Consider the following 19,930-nt stretch of genomic DNA (forward strand, 5'->3'; position numbering starts at 1 on the left):
TATATTCAGGACCATTGAGAAACCGAGATTTCTGGCAGGGATGGGGCGTTATACCCATCTGGAGGAGCTTAGAATGCTGGAACGTATTTACTATGACTGGAATGTCCCTCCGATGGGCGGGATGAGCGTTCATATACAGGGGTCAGGGTAATATTTATTATGAGTGGTGTGTTCCTCTAAGGGGCGGAGTCAGCCTCTTCCAGCCATACATACATTTCCAGCTATAAGGGACGATGACACGGGGAGAGACAGGAATTCCGAAGGTTAAATTCTAGAAAACAAAACAGTTCTTCACCGGCGGGTCAGTCACCGGATGGCCTCACTGCTGATTTGGGGTTGTTATCTATTTTTACTTTGCATCTTTATTATACAACAAAGTGTAAGCATTACCCAGAGGGGCACAGGGGCCACATTATGGACCTGCGCTGCATCTGTGAGTCTGAGGACAGCCAGGCATTCAGATGAGGCAACAGGTAGCACTCATAGACATCAACGCATTAAAGTGTACCTGTCATCAGAGACAATTTCATACGTTTTCTTCCCTAGGCCAGCCATATGGAGTAATCCCCTCTCCACCTTCTCCTAACCAATATTTTGGATGCTGCAAAGTGCAACCCCCCCCCCCCAACATACACAGCACACATATACAGCTGCAGACAAAAATTAGGAAGTAACAAATCACCCCTTGTCTCCACCCACTACCCACCTCCGAGTACCGTTCCTTGGTTCCACCCCCTATCAGTGGCGGGACAAGGCCTTCTAGAGCCCAGGGCGAACATGTCAAATTGGGCCCCCCCAATGTGTATGTTCAGCTGCAGGGTTGGAACATTCTGGTTGCAGCTGATTGGTCCAGGAATACTAGTTGCATTATGTGGTCTTGCGAACTCAAGGTTGAACCTAATCCAAACTCATCACAAATCTTCACCTTGATGTTTGTTATCGATGACGGTTCAGGAGTGTTTCTGTGAGGATGTCATGTCCAACTTTTTGCTTGTTGATCTGATTTGCTAGCAGAGTTCTTAGAGTGTTGATGCTCTTGTCCTATCACAGTGTGCCAATTTCTGTATCACATCAGATCAATTTTGTTTTGGAGTTATGAACTCAGCACCAAAAAACACTCTGGTGTCAACGGGGTCTTACATACTGTATCAATTGGCATTTCATCAATGCTGGTGGCCTTTTTTGGCACCCAAGCCTTGTATTGCTTTATATTATCTCATTAATTGTTATATCTATAGCCTCACGTTGTGGGACATCCTTCCCAGGTGTTCCATCTTTCCCGGGCCTTCCATTCCGTTCAGGTCTTCCATCCTGCCTGGGTCTTCCATCCCCCCCAGGTCTTCCATTCCTCCCATATCTTTCATAGTTACATAGTTACATAGTTAGTGAGGTTGAAAAAAGACATCAGTCCATCCAGTTCAACCTATGATGTGTGTGTGTGTTTACTGTTAACCGCACATTGCATACCCCTGTATGATGTACTTTGTATACCCCTGTATGTTGTACAATGTATACCCCCTGTATGTTGTACATTGTATACCCCTGTATGTTGTACATTGTATACCCCTGTATGTTGTACATTGTATACCCCTGTATGATGTACATTGTATACCCCTGTATGTTGTACATTGTATACCTCTGTATGTTGTACATTGTATACCCCTGTATGTTGTACATTGTATACCCCTGTATGTTGTACATTGTATACCCCTGTATGTTGTACATTGTATACCCCTGTATGATGTACATTGTATACCCCTGTATGTTGTACATTGTATACCTCTGTATGTTGTACATTGTATACCCCTGTATGTTGTACATTGTATACCCCTGTATGTTGTACATTGTATACCCCTGTATGTTGTGGTAGTTAAAGCGGAGTTCCGGGCACAGAAAACATTTTTCAGTGAACATACCCCCGGGACAGTCAGGGCTAGTACATTCCACAATGGCTAACCTCTGATCTGTCCCGGTTCGCACTCACCTGCAAGATGAAATACTCACTTATAAAATTTCTTCCACAGCGTTGCCATCTCTCTTGTGGGCAGCTGAAGCCGGCGCGGTCCCCTTATGCGTCTTCTTCCGCGTCCTCTTCTCCCAGAATGCGCCTGCACCGGCCCCTCTCGTCACTTCCGGTGCGGCGCCGCATTCCTCCACAGCTTCTGGGCATGCCCAGAAGCTGTTTTGCAGGGGAAGTGACGAGCGGGGCCGGTGCCGTCGCATTGATTCCTGGGAGCGATGACGTTCAGCTCCCAGGAATTATCGCGAGACAGGAAGTGATGGAGGAGCCGCGGCGCTGAGGGAGGAAGTACTCTGAGGTGAGTATTTTCGATCTTCAATTACAAGGTGAGTAAAAAAAAAACAAGAACCTAACTATCCAATTCCTTTTCAGGTGATGGAGAACTAGCGGACGGCACAAAACAAAAAAAGATAGATTTTGTGCCCGGAACTCCGCTTTCAGGTGCCCATCTAATAGTTTTTTCAAGCTATCGATGCTCCCTGCTGATACGACTGCTTGTGGAAGAGAATTCCACATCCTTACTGCTCTTACAGTGAAGAATCCCCTGCGTATTTTAAGGTTAAACCACCTTTCCTCTAGTTTTAGTGAGTGGCCACGTGTCTTATTGTATTTCCTTTCTCTGAATAGGTTTTTCCATATGCTAGGGTCCCCAGTACAGTATTTGTACATTGATATCATATCCCCCCTCAATCGTCTCTTCTCCAGAGAGAATAGGTTCAGTGCTTGTAGTCTTTCCTCATAGCTGATGTCCTCCATTCCTCTAATTATTTTTGTTGCCCTTCCCTGGACTTTCTCCAGTTCCAGCACATCCTTCCTGAGGACCGGTGCCCAGAACTGGACAGCATACTCCAGATGTGGTCGGACCAGAGTCTTGTAGAGTGGGAGAATAATCTCTTTATTTCTGGAGTGAATCCCCTTTTTTATACATCCCAGTATTCTGTTGGCTTTGCTTGCAGCGGCTTGGCGTTACATGCCACTGCCAAGCCTGTTGTCTACCAGTACCCCCAGGTCCTTTTCCATCCTAGACTCACCCAGAGGTTCCCCCCCTAGTGAGTAGCTTGCTTTCTGGTTTCTGGCACCCAGGTGCATTACTTTACATTTTTCAACATTAAACCTCATCTGCCATGTAGTTGCCCACCCCATAATTTTGTTCAGGTCTGCTTGCAAGGTTTCCACATCCTGCCCAGAAGATATTGGCATGCTTAGTTTAGTATCATCCGCTAATACTGAGATTTTGCTCGATATCCCCTCCTCTAGATCATTTATGAATAAATTAAACAGGATTGGCCCCAGGACAGAACCCTGGGGGACCCCACTTTCCACACCCGCCCAATCTGAGTACTCCCCATTTATCACCACCCTTTGCAACCTCCCCTGGAGCCAGTTCTCTATCCAGGTACTCACCTTATGGTCCATACCTACCTTCCTTAGTTTGTACAGTAAGCGTTTGTGGGGAACGGTGTCAAAGGCCTTTGCGAAGTCCAGATACACCACATCCACTGGCTTACCTTTATCTAGGGGGCAGCTCACTTCATCGTAGAAGGTTAATAGATCAGTTTGGCAAGAACGATTTTTCATGAATCCATGCTGATTACTACTAATAATACCGTTTTCATTACTAAAGTCTTGTATGTGGTCCCTTAACATCCCCTCCAAAATCTTGCAGACTACTGATGTTAGGCTGACCGGCCTATAGTTACCCGGGATATATCTCGGCCCCTTTTTAAATATTGGTACCACGTTGGCTTTTTTCCAATCAGCTGGCACCATACCCGTCTGTAAACTATCCTTAAAGATCAAGAATAAAGGTCTGGCAATCACCTGGCTGAGCTCTTTAAGAACCCTCGGGTGCAAGCTTTCATTCTGCCTGGGTCTTTCAATCCTCCCATGTCTTCCATTCTGCCCGGGTCTTCCATCTTCCATCCCTCCCACGTCTCCTATCCTGCCCGGGTCTTCCTTACCTCCGGGGTCTTCCATCCTGCCTGGGTCTTCCATCCCTCCCAGGTCTTCCATCCTGCCTGGGTCTTACATTCCTCCCATGTCTTCCATTCTGCCCAGGTCTTACATCCTTCCTACATCTCCCATCCTGCCCGGGTCTTCCTTACCTCGATCCTTCCACTTCCATACACAGAAGTTCTTCCATGTATTTTCTCCATCTTACTCTCTGTGGTCGATTATTTTCCTTCTTTATCTCCAGTTCCATTTATATTGTTACATTTTGATCTTCTTGTTAGTTTCTTTCCTTCCATCTTCCTTTGTTTCATTTCTTTCTTCTGTAGATCTCATCACATCAATCATTTATTTTTTTGTTTTGCTTGTCAATTGGTATTTCATCAATCCTGGTGGCCTTGTTGGCACCCAAGCCTTGTATTGCTTTTGTTAACTCATAATTCTTGATAGCTATAGCCTCATGTTGTGGGACATCCTTCCTAGGTGTTCCATCTTTCCTGGGTCCTCAATTTTTCCTGGGTCCTCAATTTTTCCTGGGTCTTCCATCCTGCGTAGGTCTTCCATCCTGCCTGGGTCTTCCATCCCTCCCAGGTCTTCCATCCTGCGTAGGTCTTCCATCCTGCCTGGGTCTTCCATCCCTCCCAGGTCTTCCATCCTGCTCAGGTCTTCCATCCAGCCTGAGTCTTCCATTCTTCCCATGTCTTATATTCCGCCCGGGTCTTCCACCCTTCCCTCATCTCCCATCATGCCCGGGTCTCTCTTACCTCCTGGGTCTTCCATCCTGCCCGGGGTCCTCCATTCTTCCACTTCTGTACACAGAAGTTCTTACATGTATTTTCTCCATCTTACTCTGTGGTCGATTCTTTTTCTTCTTTATCTCCAGTCACATTTCGATCTTCTTGTTAGTTTCTTTCCTTCCATCTTTATTTGTTTCATTTCTTTCTTCTGTAGATTTCATCACATCTATTGTTTATTTCTTTGTTTTGCTTGTCAATTGTCATTTCATCAATGCTGGTGGCCTTGTTGGCACCCAAGCCTTGTATTGCTTTCATTATCTGATAATTTGTTATAGCTATTGCCTCATGTTGTGGGACATCCTTCCCAGGTGTTCCATCTTTCCCGGGTCTTCCATCCTGCCCGGGGCTTCCATCCCATCTCTCCCAGGTTTTCCATCCTGCCTTGGTCTTACATCCCTCCCAGGTCTTCCATTCTGCCCAGGTCTTCCATCCTGCCTTGGTCTTCCATCCCTCCTAGGTCTTCCATCCTGCCTTGGTCTTCCATCCCTCCCGGGTCTTCCATCCCGCCAAGGTCTTTCATCCCTCCCAGGTCCTCCATCCTTCCTGGGTCTTCTGCTTCCATACACAGAAGATTTTCCATGTATTCTCTCCATCTCACTCTCAGTGGTCAAATACTTTTCCTTCATCTCCAATTCCATTTCCATTGTTACATTTTAATATTTCTTCTTGGGTCTTACGTCCTGCCCAGGTCTTTCATCCCTCCCAGGTCTTCCATCCCGCCCGGGTCTTCCATCCCTCCCAGGTCCTCCATCCCACCCAGGGTCTTTCTCTTCCATACACAGAAGTTTTTCCATGTATTCTCTCCATCTCACTCTCTGTGGTCAAAAACTTTTCCTTCTTTATCTCCAATTCCATTTTAATTGTTACATTTTGATCTTCTTGTTAGTTTCTTTCCTTCCATCGCCATCTTCCTTTGTTTCATTTCTCTCTCCTGTAGAACGTTTATTTCTTTCTTTCGCTTGTTGGATTATTCTTCTGATTATTCTTGACATTTCTCCAATCGTATTTTGATCTCTTTCTCTCATCAGAGGAAGGATTTCTTTGGTAAATGACGGTGTCTGCAGAGTTTCCTGCCATGTCTTGCACGTAGTCTGTACTTGTTGATTCACGGTTTCATCACATGTTTTTACTCCCCGGTGTCTCATCAAGTCTTTGTGGGTTTCCTCGTTCTGGTGGTTCTTAATTTTTAATCTTGCTGTTATTATTGTGTGATCTCATCATTTATGGACTCTGTGCACCACTTTGCATTTTGCAGGTTCAAAGCACAGACATTGTCACCATCAGGGAACCCGACCTGAGAGACACCATGCAGTGCATGTAGATGGGAAGTAACAGCAAAGAGGCTGCAGGAGATCAGCAGCACTGAGATGTAACAAAGGATAAAAAAAGGTGAACAAAGGATTTTACCACCTAACTGGGAAAATACGTCATGATTTTAAGATGGTATACTGGGGTTGTGGCTCAACGTAATTTGTTTCTTAGAAAAAGGACTATATTTTATTTTATTTTTTGTTTTACATAGTATTTCTTTTCATTTTTTTTTTTTTTTTTTTACACAAAAATAGTTTGTATTCTAGAAAAGAAAAAAAAAAACATTTTTTATAATGGCATTATCATTGAGTGTATTTTTTTCCAGGATTTGTTTTCTTCTAATGCATTTTTATTTTCCTACTGTATTAAGGTGTATTGCAGAGGCATAACTAGAACCTTCAGGGCCCCGGTGCAAGAAACCATGAAGGGCCCCCCAGACCTCTGGCTGGGGCTCTTCCCACTGATCCTGGGGCCCTTTATTCTCGTTGCGGGGCCCTTTATTACGGTCCCGCAGTGGGACCCTTTCACAAGTTCTGCAGTGGGCCCCCTTCCTGCCATCTTGGGGCCTCCCCACGGTGGTGGAATGCCAGGGCCCGGTCTCAAGTGTGACCTTTGCGATCCTGGAAGGTCACCCACTGGTGTCAGTAGTTTTTATTTTTTGGTATTTTAATTGTATTATTTTTTATCATTTTATTTTTTTTACAATGTCACTGACTATGACTCTGTCCATTCAGAAAAGGAAGGAGCTGGTAAATTACATATTTACTGACCCCTTCCTGGTTCTCTATTGTGACACATCCCCTGCAGCAGCCGGCAGGGGGGGGGGGGGAGCAGCACAGTATGGGGGGGGGTTCCAGGGGAGCACACAGGGGCCGGGAGACAGCAGAACACAAGTGAACTGGATAGGAGGAGTGGTGGGGGCAGCATACAGAGGAACCAATCTCCTCCATTTTCCTCCTGCAGCTACAGGAGAAAAAAGGAGGACAGTGATTTCTCTTCATGCTGCCCCCACCACTCCTCCTATCCAGGTGTTCAGGGGAGCCGCACAGACCCCCTGGAGCATGGGGCCCGGTTGCAATTGTGACCCCTGCAACCCAGGTAGTTACACCCCTGGTGTTATGTATTTGTACTGTCTACCCTCAAGTTGTAAAGCGCTGCGTAAACTGCGACATATAAATCCTATATAATAATAATAATAAAGTGCTGCATAATATGAAAGTACCTGAAATAAATTAAAATAAAACAAAGATTTTTTTTTTTTTTTGCTGGAAAAAGATTAAGGCCCCGTTCACATAGGGGCGATCCGACTTCCCCAGGCGACCTCGGAGCGGCCGCCACGGACTTCATAACATTGAAGTCTATGGCGGTCGCCTCCGGGTCGCCCCAAAGAAGCTCCGGACCCTTTTTCTAAGTCGGAGCGACTTGTGTCGCTCCTATTAGAACAGGTCCGCAGCTTCCCTATGGAAGGCGACCTGTGAGGCGACCAGGTCGCCTCACAGGTCGCCTTAATGTGAACGGGGACTTAATGTTGCTATTTTTCCTTTGCTAAAAAAAATATAAATAAATAAATAAATAATAATAATAATAGATAAATAAAAAAAAAATAAAAGTAATTTTTTTTTTTTTTTTGCTGGAAAAAGATCTAATGTTGCTATTTGTCCTTTGCTTAAAAAAAAAAATAATAATAATAGATAAATAAAAAAAATAAAAGTAATTTTTTTTTTTTTTTTTTCTTTTGCTCCCCTGTTATTTCTAGATTCTGGTCAGGCAGGTATTTTATTCTGTCCAGCAGCCTATGGAGAACAATATTTACTCTTCCTGCGCACAATGCAAAGCGGTAGAAGGCCGGGTCAGCTGTCTGTCACTGGGTGAGGACACAGTACAGTGCAGAGCTGCGATACGCTGGAGGGCGAGGTGACACCCCACAGCCAGGAAGAGTCATCACTTCTCTCACTTCATAATCAGCAGAGAGAGAGAGAGAGAAGAGGAATTCACTTCTACACAGACTGCAAGGCACAGGGAACTAAGCAACATCACACATAGAAATATACATAGAAATATACACAGCATAGACACACATATAGACATATACATATACACAGCATATACATACAAAAATACACATATACACAGCATACACATATAGAAATATACATATACACAGCATAGACACACATATAGACATATACATATACATAGCATAGACACATATAGACATATACATACACAGCATAGACACACATATAGAAATATACATATACACAGCATAGACACATATATAGACATATACACAGCATAGACACACATATAGAAATACACATACATACAGCATAGACACACGTATAGACATATACATACACACAGCATAGACACACATATAGACATATACACAGCATACACATATAGAAATATACATACACACTGCATAGACATACACATATTATATACCTACTCATAGTACACATATACACACAGTATAAACATACACATAGTAAACCTATACACATTACAGATATAAACATAAAGACATACAGATATAAACATAAAGACATACAGATATAAACATAAAGACATACAGATATAAACATAAAGACATACAGATAATATAAACATACACATAGTATAGAAATACACATATTATTAATATAAATCCTGTATAATAATAATAATAATAATAATAGACACACAGATAGTACAGATAAAACAGTTGCGCACACACGGGACGCACAACCATCAGCGGGAAAAATGAACAACGTTCCGTCCAGCCAAGGAGACGGTTTTCTGGCCAACCACAAAATGGAGAAGAGCGCAAAGTCGTCCCTGGATGCCGGACTGATCCAGAAACTCATCGCCGAGTGTCAGGAAGCCAAAAGCTTCGCTTATTGTCCCTACAGCAAGTTCCGGGTGGGGGCGGCACTGCTGGGCAAGAACGGGAAGATCTACCAGGGTGAGTACCTGGCTCCGCTGGGGTGGGGCAGCCAAATGTAGACAGAATTTATTGGGTGAGATGAGTATTTTGGAATTGTAACCATTCAGCTATATTCGCAACCTTGTTTGATGAGACCCCATAATCCAGGGGGGACCCCCGCTGCTATTCAAGGAAACAAGACCCGGAGTGCAGGGAGTCATTTTCATTTCTAAATGGGCGGAGCAGGCATTTACCTGCCATACTCAGTACAATCTGATTGTACAATATAAATCTCCTCTACCCAGACTATGGAATATGAGAGAAATTCACTGAACAATCCATTCAATCTGTATCCAATCAGGTGGACTCTCATATTCAGGTCCGGGACAAGGGGTGGGACAGGAAGGCGAAGTGGGGATTTTGGGGGATTGTGCTAGAATGGATGATTGGTGGGAAGGGGGGGGGATTTGTACTATGAGAGTGGATTTCTGTTAGACTGAGGGATTTGGGTGGAAGATTTGTGCTAGTAGGGATGATTGAAGGGATTTGTGCTAGGAGAGGAAATTAGGGTGGGAAGGATTAGTGCTAGGAGGGAGATTTGGAGGGGGAGATTAGTGCTAGGAGAGGGGATTGCCTGGGGGGGGGGGTGATTTGTGCTGGGCGAGTGGGATTCGGAGTAAAGAGAATTAGTGCTAGGAGGGAGATTTGGATGGGGAGAGATTCGTGCGAGGAGAGGGGATTTGGAGGGAGGGGGGGGGGGGTTTTGCTGGGCGAACAGGATTTGGAGGGGGGATATATGCTCAGAGGGGAAATTTTAGGGGTAGAGCATTTGCTCTAGGAGGGGAATTTGTGCTGGGTGAGCTGTATTTGAATGGGGGGGGGGGGGGCTGAGTGAGCGGGATTTGGAGGGGGAGGATTTATGTTCAGAGGGGAAATTTAAAGGGTAGAGGATTTGTGCTAGGAGGGGGATTTGGGGGGGTTGGGGGGGGATTTTTGCTGGATAAGTGGGATTGGGGGGGGGGGGAGAGAGGATTTATGCTCAGAGTGGAAACTTGAGGGTTAGAGGATTTGTGCTAGGAGGGGGGAATTAGGGAGGGAGAGGGGGAATTATCCTGGGGAGCATTTTGCCTTGCATGGCAGATTTATGCTTAGGGGGTAAGTGTGAAGATTAGTGGTCACATATTTTTTTTTGGGGGGGGGGGGGGATTTTGCTAACACATAATACTCGTACATTTGGGGGGGGGGGGCGTTTGACATCTTTGCCCTGGGGCTTGATGACCTTGTCTTAGCACTGCTCGTATTACATACAATCAGAGGGCGGGACATGGGAAGATTTCATATATTGTATCACATACAATCAGAGGGCGGGACATGTGAAGATTCGATATTTTGTATCACATACAATCAGAGGGCGGGACATGTGAAGATTCGATATTTTGTATCACATACAATCAGAGGGCGGGACATGTGAAGATTCGATATTTTGTATCACATACAATCGGAGGGCGGGACATGTGAAGATTCGATATTTTGTATCACATACAATCAGAGGGCGGGACATGGGAAGATTCGATATTTTGTATCACATACAATCAGAGGGCGGGACATGGGAAGATTCAATATTTTGTATAACATACAATCAGAGGGCGGGACATGTGAAGATTCGATACTTTATATCACATACAATCAGAGGGCGGGACATGGGAAGATTCGATACTTTATATCACATACAATCAGAGGGCGGGACATGGGAAGATTCGATATTTTATATCTCATACAATCAGAGGGCGGGACATGGGAAGATTCGATATTTTGTATCACATACAATCAGAGGGCGGGACATGTGAAGATTCGATATTTTATATCTCATACAATCAGAGGGCGGGACATGGGAAGATTCAATATTTTGTATCACATACAATCAGAGGGCGGGACATGTGAAGATTCGATATTTTATATCTCATACAATCAGAGGGCGGGACATGGGAAGATTCGATATTTTGTGTCACATACAATCAGAGGGCGGGACATGTGAAGATTCGATATTTTATATCTCATACAATCAGAGGGCAGGACATGAGAAGATTCAATATTTTGTATAACATACAATCAGAGGGCGGGACATGTGAAGATTCGATATTTTGTATCACATACAATCAGAGGGCGGGACATGTGAAGATTCGATATTTTGTATCACATACAATCAGAGGGCGGGACATGTGAAGGGCGGGACATGTGAAGATTCAATATTTTATATCTCATACAATCAGAGGGCGGGACATGTGAAGATTCGATATTTTATATTCCGTAGCTTTTGGAAGACCTAAGAAAGTTGTAAGGCCAGCTAAGCTTTCTAGGATTCAGTAGGCCTCTCACAGTGCTCCCTGACACGTCTCCTTATTCTACAGGTTGTAATGTGGAGAACGCCTGCTACACCATGGGGATCTGCGCCGAGCGCAACGCCATTCATAGAGCCGTGGCTGAAGGCTGCAAGGAATTCATCGCCATCGCCGTCTCCAGGTAATCCCCCCAAATCTCTTTAATTTTTTGGCAACAAAAGTGAGTACACCCCTAAGTGACAATGTCCAAATTGGGCCCAATTAGCCATTTTCCCTCCCCCGGTGTCATGTGACTCGTTAGTGTTACAAGGTCTCAGGTGTGAATGGGGGGCAGGTGTGTTACATTTGGTGTTATCACTCTCACTCTCTCATACTGGTCACTGGAAGTTTAACATGGCACCTCATGGCAAAGAACTCTCTGAGGATCTGAAATAAAAAAAATTGTTGCTCTACATAAAGATGGCCTAGGCTATAAGAAGATTGCCAAGACCCTGAAACTGAGCTGCAGCACGGTGGCCAAGACCATACAGGACAGGTTCCACTCAGAAGAGGCCTCACCATGGTCCACCAAAGAAGTTGAGTGCCATGCTCAGCGTCATATCCAGAGGTTGTCTTTGGGAAATAGACGTATGAGTGCTGCCAGCATTGTTGCTGAGGTTGAAGGGGTGGGGGGTCAGCCTGTCAGTGCTCAGACCATACGCCGCACACTGCATCAAATTGGTCTGCATGGCTGTCATCCCAGAAGGAAGCCTCTTCTAAAGATGATGGACAAGAAATCCCGCAAACAGTTTGCTGAAGACAAGCAGACTAAGGACATGGATTACTGGAACCATCTCCTGTGCTCTGATGAGACCAAGATAAACTTATTTGGTGTCAGATGGTGTCAGGCGTGTGTGGGGGCAACCAGGTGAGGAGTACAAAGACAAGTGTGTCTTCCTACAGTCAGGCATGGTGGTGGGAGTGTCATGGTCTGGGGCTGCATGAGTGCTGCCGGCACTGGGGAGCTACAGATCATTGAGGGAACCATGAATGCCAACATGTACTGTGACATACTGAAGCAGAGCATGATCCCCTCCCTTCAGAGACTGGGGGGCAGGGCAATATTCCAACATAACGACCCCAAACACCTCCAAGATGACCACTGCCTTGCTAAAGAAGCTGAGGGTAAAGGTGATGGACTGGCCAAGCATGTCTCCAGACCTAAACCCTATTGATCATCTGTGGGGATCCTCAAACGGAAGGGGGAGGAGCGCAAGGTCTCTAAGGTCACCAGCCTGTTTTACGCTCCATTGTGCAATTATTAAGTAACTTCCAGTGGTGTGGTCACATGATGCCCTGACAACTGGTGAGCCTTCCACTTCAGGGTTCATTCAGAACCTGTCACCATTTTTATATTAATAAAACCCTCGTTTTAACCTTCTTCCATACTTTGTTGCATCTTAGTGCTGCTGATCGCCTGCAGCCTCTTTGCAGCCACTTCATGTCTACATGCATTCCAGTGATGGCTGCCTGGCATTTCTCAGGGCGGGTTTCCATGTCTGTGTCATGTGTGCTGAAATGGCCGCTTGTAGTCTCCATTAGAAGCCTGGGTGACAACACAGAAGCACAATTGGGAGGCAGGGGTGGAGCGTTGTCACCCTATAGCAGGAAGTGCCTGATCAAAGACCTTCATGGCGGGATCACCAGGGACAACAGTGGACCATATCTGAGTAATGTGTGCAGAAATAGCTGCTTTTAGTATTCATCAGAAGCCCATGTGACAGGGTGACAACCCTGGAGCACAATTGAGGGGCTGGGGCAGAGCGTTGTCACCCTATAACAGTAAGTGCCTAATCAAAGACCTTCGTGGCGGGATCACCGGGGATAACAGTGGAACATGTCTGAATAATTTGTGCAGAAATAGCTGCTTGTAGTCTTCATCAGAAGCCCATGTGACAGAGTGACAACCCTGGAGCACAATTGAGGGGCTGGGGCAGAGCGTTGTCACCCTATAACAGGAAGTGCCTGATCAAAGACATTCATGGCGGGATCACCGGGGACAACAGTGGACCATGTCTGAGTAATGTGTGCAGAAATAGCTGCTTGTAGTATTCATCAGAAGCCCATGTCACAGGGTGACAACACAGAAGCACTATTGGGAGGCAGGGGCAGAGGGTTGTCACCCTATAACAGGAAGTGCCTGAACAAAGTCCTTCATGGCGGGATCACCGGGGACAACAGTGGAACATGTCTGTGTAATGTGTGTTGAAATGGTCCTTTGTAGCTTCCAACAACAGCCTGAGTGACAACGCAGGAGCACAGTAGGGAGGCATCAAGATAGTGTTGTCCCCCTAAAACAAAAAACACCTTAATGGCAGGATCACCATGGGCAACAGTAGACCATGTCTGGGTAATATGTGCAGAAATGGCTGCTTGTAGTCTTCACCAGAAGCCCATGTGACAGGGTGACAACCCTGGAGCACAATTGAGGGGCAAGGGCAGAGCGTTGTCACCCTATAACAGGAAGTGCCTAAATAAGGACCTTAATGGCAGGATCACCAGAGACAACAGTGGACTGTGCCTGTGTAATGTGTGTTGAAATGGCAGCATGTAGTCTGCATCAGAAGCCCAGGTGACAAGGTGACAACACAGGAGCACAATTGGGAGGCAGGGGCAAAGCGTTGTCACCCTATAACAGGAAGTGCCTGGAAAAAGGACCTCCATGGCAGAATTACCAGGATCAACAGTTGACCATTTCTGTGTATTGTGTGTTAAAATTCAGCTTGTAGTCTCCATCAGAAGCATATGTGACAGGGTGACAAACACAGGAGCACAATTGGGAGGCAGGGGCAGAGCGTTGTCACCCTATAACATGATGTGCCTAAATAGGGACCTTAATGGCAGGATCACCAGAGACAACAGTGGACTGTGCCTGTGTAATGTGTGTTAAACTGGCCACTTGTAGTCTCCATCAGAATGTAGCCACGCAAAACCAAAAGATAATTTCTGATTGGCTGTTACTGGTCACATGCCATTTAGTTTTTGCCCTTTATTTTTATATATTTTGAACTGCTGATGTGGGGGAAGGGGTAGGGGGTCCACCAGCAGCAGGAGGAAGCGCAGTGGGTGGAGCCTGCAGGAGCCCCCCCCCCCCCCTTTATCTAGTTTCTCGGTCACCTCCGTTCATCGGCTGTAAATGATTCCATAAAAATTGTAACCGAAAAATAAAAAAGCTGACAAAGTGCGATTAATGATTAGCGTGGATGGAGGGCCCGCCGCCCGCACACAGCGCCCGAGTCACCGCGGTTATCCATTAACTGGCTGATCCCAATTTAGGAGGTTATATAACTGACGATATCAGCTGACCGGGGCCACCAAATATTCACCTCATATCTGAGATTATACATGAAGAGCTCTGGGGGCCAAACTGTGGCCCTTGGCGTCTGAAGTGTGGCCCTCGGGCCCCAGCAGTCAGAAGGGGGTGCAGTGAGTTTGATAGCAGTGATCTCTCACAGTCCCCGGCCTCTGACAGTCTCCGTCCTCTCCGGTAGAACAATCTCTGACCGTTTCCTACTGTGTGTTCTCCACCATTATAGAGCCATGAAAAAGTATTCACACCCCCTGAAATATCCCACATTTTCTCATGTTACACCCAAAAATGTAAATGTATTTTATTGGGATTTTATGTGATAGACCGACACAAAGTGGCCATAATTGTGAAGTGGAAGGAAAATGATACAAATAAATCTGTGAAAAGTGTGGCTGCATTTGTATTCACCCCCCGGAGTCAATACTTTGTAGAAGCGCCTTTCCCTGCAATTACAGCTGTAAGTCTTTTTGGGGATTTCTCTACCAGCTTTGCACATCTAGAGAGGACATTTCTGCCCATTCTTCTCTGCAGAATATCTCATCTCTGTCAGATTGGATGGAGAGCGTCTGTGAACAGCAATTTTCAAGTCTTACCACAGATTCTCAATGTGATTTAGGTCTGGACTGTGACTGGGCCATTCTAACACATGAATATGCTTTGTGTTCTGTGTGTTCTGTGTATTCTGTGTGCTCTGTGCGCTCTGTGTGCTCTGTGCGCTCTGTGTGTTCTGTGCGCTTTGTGTGTTCTGTTTGCTCTGTGCGCTCTGTGTGTTCTGTGCGCTTTGTGTGTTTTGTTTGCTCTGTGCGCCCTGTGTGTGCTCTGTGCGCTCTGTGTGTTCTGTGCGCTTTGTGTGTTCTGTTTGCTCTGTGCGCTCTGTGTGTTCTGTGCGCTTTGTGTGTTTTGTTTGCTCTGTGCGCTCTGTGTGTGCTCTGTGTATTCTGTGTGCACTGTGCGCTCTGTGTATTCTGTGTGCACTGTGCGCTCTGTGTATTCTGTGTGCACTGTGCGCTCTGTGTATTCTGTGTGCACTGTGCGCTCTGTGTATTCTGTATGCACTGTGCGCTCTGTGTATTCTGTGTGCACTGTGCGCTCTGTGTATTCTGTGTGCACTGTGCGCTCTGTGTGCTCTGTACGCTCTGTGTATTCTGTGCGCTCTGTGTATTCTGTGCGCTCTGTGTATTCTGTGTGCTCTGTGCGCTCTGTGTGCTCTGTTTGCTCTGTGTGCTCTGTGCGCTCTGTGTATTCTGTGCGCTCTGTGTATTCTGTGTGCTCTGTGTATTCTGTGTGCTCTGTGCGCTCTGTTTGCTCTGTGTGCTCTGTGCGCTCTGTGTATTCTGTGTGCTCTGTGCGCTCTGTTTGCTCTGTGTGCTCTGTGCGCTCTGTGTATTCTGTGCGCTCTGTGTATTCTGTGTGCTCTGTGCACTCTGTTTGCTCTGTGCGCTCTGTGTGCTCTGTGCGCTCTGTTTGCTCTGTGTGCTCTGTGCGCTCTGTGTATTCTGTGCGCTCTGTGTATTCTGTGTGCTCTGTGCACTCTGTTTGCTCTGTGCGCTCTGTGTGCTCTGTGCGCTCTGTTTGCTCTGTGTGCTCTGTGCGCTCTGTGTATTCTGTGCGCTCTGTGTATTCTGTGTGCTCTGTGCACTCTGTTTGCTCTGTGTGCTCTGTGCGCTCTGTGTATTCTGATTGCACTGTGCGCTGTGTGTTCTGTGTGCTCTGTGTATTCTGTGTGCACTATGCGCTGTGTATTCTGTGGGCACTGTGCGCTGTGCGCTATGTGCGCTCTGTGCTTTCAGGTGAAATGTAATACAACATAACACACACATGAAGCTGTGCGGTCCGGTGTTGGGTCCCCCAGGACTGACCTGTTTGTGTCTTTGCAGTGACGTGGAGGAGGAGTTTGTCAGCCCCTGCGGAGCCTGCCGACAAGTCATGAGAGAGGTACACCGACCGTCCCCCCCCCCCCCCCCCCCGTACACTGACCATCCCCCCCCCCTTCTGCTGAACTCCAACATTTAGAGGGGGAAAATACAAAAAATGCACAAAAACTATAAACAGAAATGGACATAATAATGGGGGATATTTACTGCAACTGGTGCAGCCAATCAGCTTCTGACTTCAGCTTCTTCAAATAAGCTTTGACACTAAATCCTGGAAGCTGATTGGTTTATATGCAGAGCTGCACCAGATTTTACACTCTCCAGTTTTAGTAAATAACTCCCAAAGTGACATTGTTTATAAACATTGATCAGACAGGAGATAGAGAGATACAAAGTAACATTGTTTATAAATATTGATCAGACGGCAGATAGAGAGATACAGAGTAACATTGTTTATAAACATTGATCAGACAAGAGATAGAGAGATACAAAGTAACATTGTTTATAAACATTGATCAGACAGGAGATAGAGAGAGACAAAGTAACATTGTTTATAAACATTGATCAGACAAGAGATAGAGAGATACAAAGTAACATTGTTTATAAACATTGATCAGACAGGAGATAGAGAGAGACAAAGTAACATTGTTTATAAACATTGATCAGACAGGAGATAGAGAGATACAAAGTAACATTGTTTATAAATATTGATCAGACGGCAGATAGAGAGATACAGAGTAACATTGTTTATAAACATTGATCAGACAAGAGATAGAGAGATACAAAGTAACATTGTTTATAAACATTGATCAGACAGGAGATAGAGAGAGACAAAGTAACATTGTTTATAAACATTGATCAGACAAGAGATAGAGAGATACAAAGTAACATTGTTTATAAACATTGATCAGACAGGAGATAGAGAGAGACAAAGTAACATTGTTTATAAACATTGATCAGACAGGAGATAGAGAGATACAAAGTAACATTGTTTATAAACATTGATCAGACGGGAGATAGAGAGACACAAAGTAACATTGTTTATAAACATTGATCAGACAGGAGATAGAGAGAGACAAAGTAACATTGTTTATAAACATTGATCAGACTGGAGATAGAGAGATACAAAGTAACATTGTTTATAAATATTGATCAGACGGCAGATAGAGAGATACAAAGTAATATTGTTTATAAACATTGATCAGACAGGAGATAGAGAGATACAAAGTAACATTATTTATAAACATTGATCAGATGGGAGATAGAGAGATACAAAGTAACATTGTTTATAAATATTGATCAGACGGCAGATAGAGAGATACAAAGTAACATTGTTTATAAACATTGATCAGACGGGAGATAGAGAGATACAAAGTAACATTGTTTATAAACATTGATCACACAGAGGGGACACACAGAGGGGGACACACAAAGGGGTCACACAGGGGGGTCACACACAGAGGGGTCACACACAGAGGGGACACACACAGAGGGGGTCACACAGAGGGGTCACACAGAGGGGTCACACATAGGGGTCACACAGAGGGGGTCACACAGAGGGGGTCACACAGAGGGGGTCACACACAGAGGGGTCACACACAGGGGGTCACAAAGAGGGGGTCACACAGAGGGGGTCACACAGAGGGGACACACAGAGGGGGGTCACACAGAGGGGACACACAGAGGGGGTCACACAGAGGGGGTCACACAGAGGGGACACACAGAGGGGACACACAGAGGTGGACACACAGAGGAGACACACAGAGGGGGGTCACACAGAGGGGACACACAGAGGGGGACACACAGAGGGGGACACACAGAGGGGACACACAGAGGGGGACACACAGAGGGGTCACACAGAGGGGGGACACACAGAGGGGGACACACAGAGGGGACACACAGAGGGGACACACAGAGGGGGACACACAGAGGGGACACACAGAGGGGTCGTACAGAGGGGACACAGGGAGCTCTGCAGCCTCGTATTGCACATTCTCACGCTCTTCGCTTTCTTCTTCCTCCAGTTCGGGACGGAGTTGGAAATCTTCCTCACCAAGCCGGATGGCTCCCACCTGCTGACCTCCCTCCACCAGATGCTGCCGATGTCCTTCGGGCCGGAGAACCTGAGGAAATAGAACTCTAATAATTACCGTCATGTATATTCTCATTGTATATCCTCCTATTTATTGGACGCGATGATGTCACAGAAGACGCCGGATGTCTTCCCATTGATTGCTCTGACATACAATGTATCTTTCACAGACAAGATGAGATCAGATGGATTATTCAAAGAACAACAGTAACCCAAATCAACCAACAGTATATATCTAAATCCACATCAACCAATCAGAACTCAGGGCATATTTACAGTGTATCTAAATCCACATCAATCAACCAATCAGAACTCAGGATGTATTCAAAGTGTATTTAAACCAAAACCAACCAATCAGAACTCAGAGTGTTATTAAAAGTGTATCTAAGCCTTAATCCACCAATCAAAACTCAGAGTGTTATTAAAGTGTATCTAAATCCACATCAATCAAGTAATTATAACTCAGGATTTATTTAAAGTGTATCTAAACCAAAATTAAATAACCAATCAGAACTCAGGATGTATTTTCAGTGTATCTAAACCCTTTGAACAGTGACGTCATATATTGTGGGGTACCGCTCCTCAGATGTGGTGGCTGCATTCGCTTTCTTCTTTAGAAATGTTTTTTCCTTTACTTTCACTCGGTGATCCTGCCACTTCCTGTCCTGGGGTGACAACACTCACTGTAGTGTATGGAGGAGGAGCAGCGTTGTCACCCCAGGACAGGACTATAAAACACCTTCTCCTGTTCTCCTTAACACGGGGGAGGGGTTCTATTGTCCATAGAATTAGCTGGCAACAAAGTAGCTGACAAGCAGAGGAAGTTATCAGCTCACCAGATTTCTGGCAGGATCACCAGGCACCTATTAGGCAGATATAACAAAATGTATGAAGGGCCGGAATACATTCTTCCGTTGAGGTGTGTTGGAGTACCGCACACGTTACTGCACCGCACACGTTACCGCACCGCACACGTTACCGCACCGCACACGTTATCGCACCGCACACGTTATCGCACCGCACACTTTACCGCACCGCATACGTTACCACACCGCACACATTACCGCACCGCACTCGTTACCTCACAGCACGCGCTACCGCACTGCACGCGTTACCTCACTGCACATGTTACCGCACCGCACACGTTACCACACCGCACACGTTACCTCACCGCACACGTTACTTTACCTTAACGCACACGTTACCACACCGTACACGTTACCTTACCTCACCACACACGTTACCTCACCGAACACATTACCTCACCGCACCGAACACATTACCTCACCG

General features: G+C 45.7%; 1 protein-coding gene across 1 annotated transcript; it reads left to right on the plus strand.

Annotated features, from left to right (window-relative positions):
• Nucleotides 1-8,765: 8,765 nt before the first annotated feature.
• Nucleotides 8,766-18,859, plus strand: CDA (cytidine deaminase). The gene is made up of 4 exons (XM_082274571.1): nucleotides 8,766-9,025; nucleotides 11,395-11,506; nucleotides 16,552-16,609; nucleotides 18,573-18,859. The coding sequence occupies exons 1-4, from the start codon at nucleotides 8,824-8,826 to the stop codon at nucleotides 18,681-18,683; spliced, it is 483 nt and encodes a 160-aa protein (XP_082130697.1). The 5' UTR covers nucleotides 8,766-8,823; the 3' UTR covers nucleotides 18,684-18,859.
• Nucleotides 18,860-19,930: the final 1,071 nt, after the last annotated feature.

This window comes from Pelophylax lessonae (assembly GCF_965119305.1).
Source record: "Pelophylax lessonae genome assembly, chromosome: 12".
Lineage (NCBI taxonomy): Eukaryota > Metazoa > Chordata > Amphibia > Anura > Ranidae > Pelophylax > Pelophylax lessonae.

Bases quoted from the DNA above. Each gene is read 5' to 3' on its own strand.
- CDA (XM_082274571.1), top strand. From the start codon at position 8,824: ATGAACAACGTTCCGTCCAGCCAAGGAGACGGTTTTCTGGCCAACCAC. The intron at 11,507-16,551 runs GTAATCCCCCCA...GTGTCTTTGCAG, and splicing joins ATCGCCATCGCCGTCTCCAG to TGACGTGGAGGAGGAGTTTG. The intron at 16,610-18,572 runs GTACACCGACCG...TTCTTCCTCCAG, and splicing joins GCCGACAAGTCATGAGAGAG to TTCGGGACGGAGTTGGAAAT.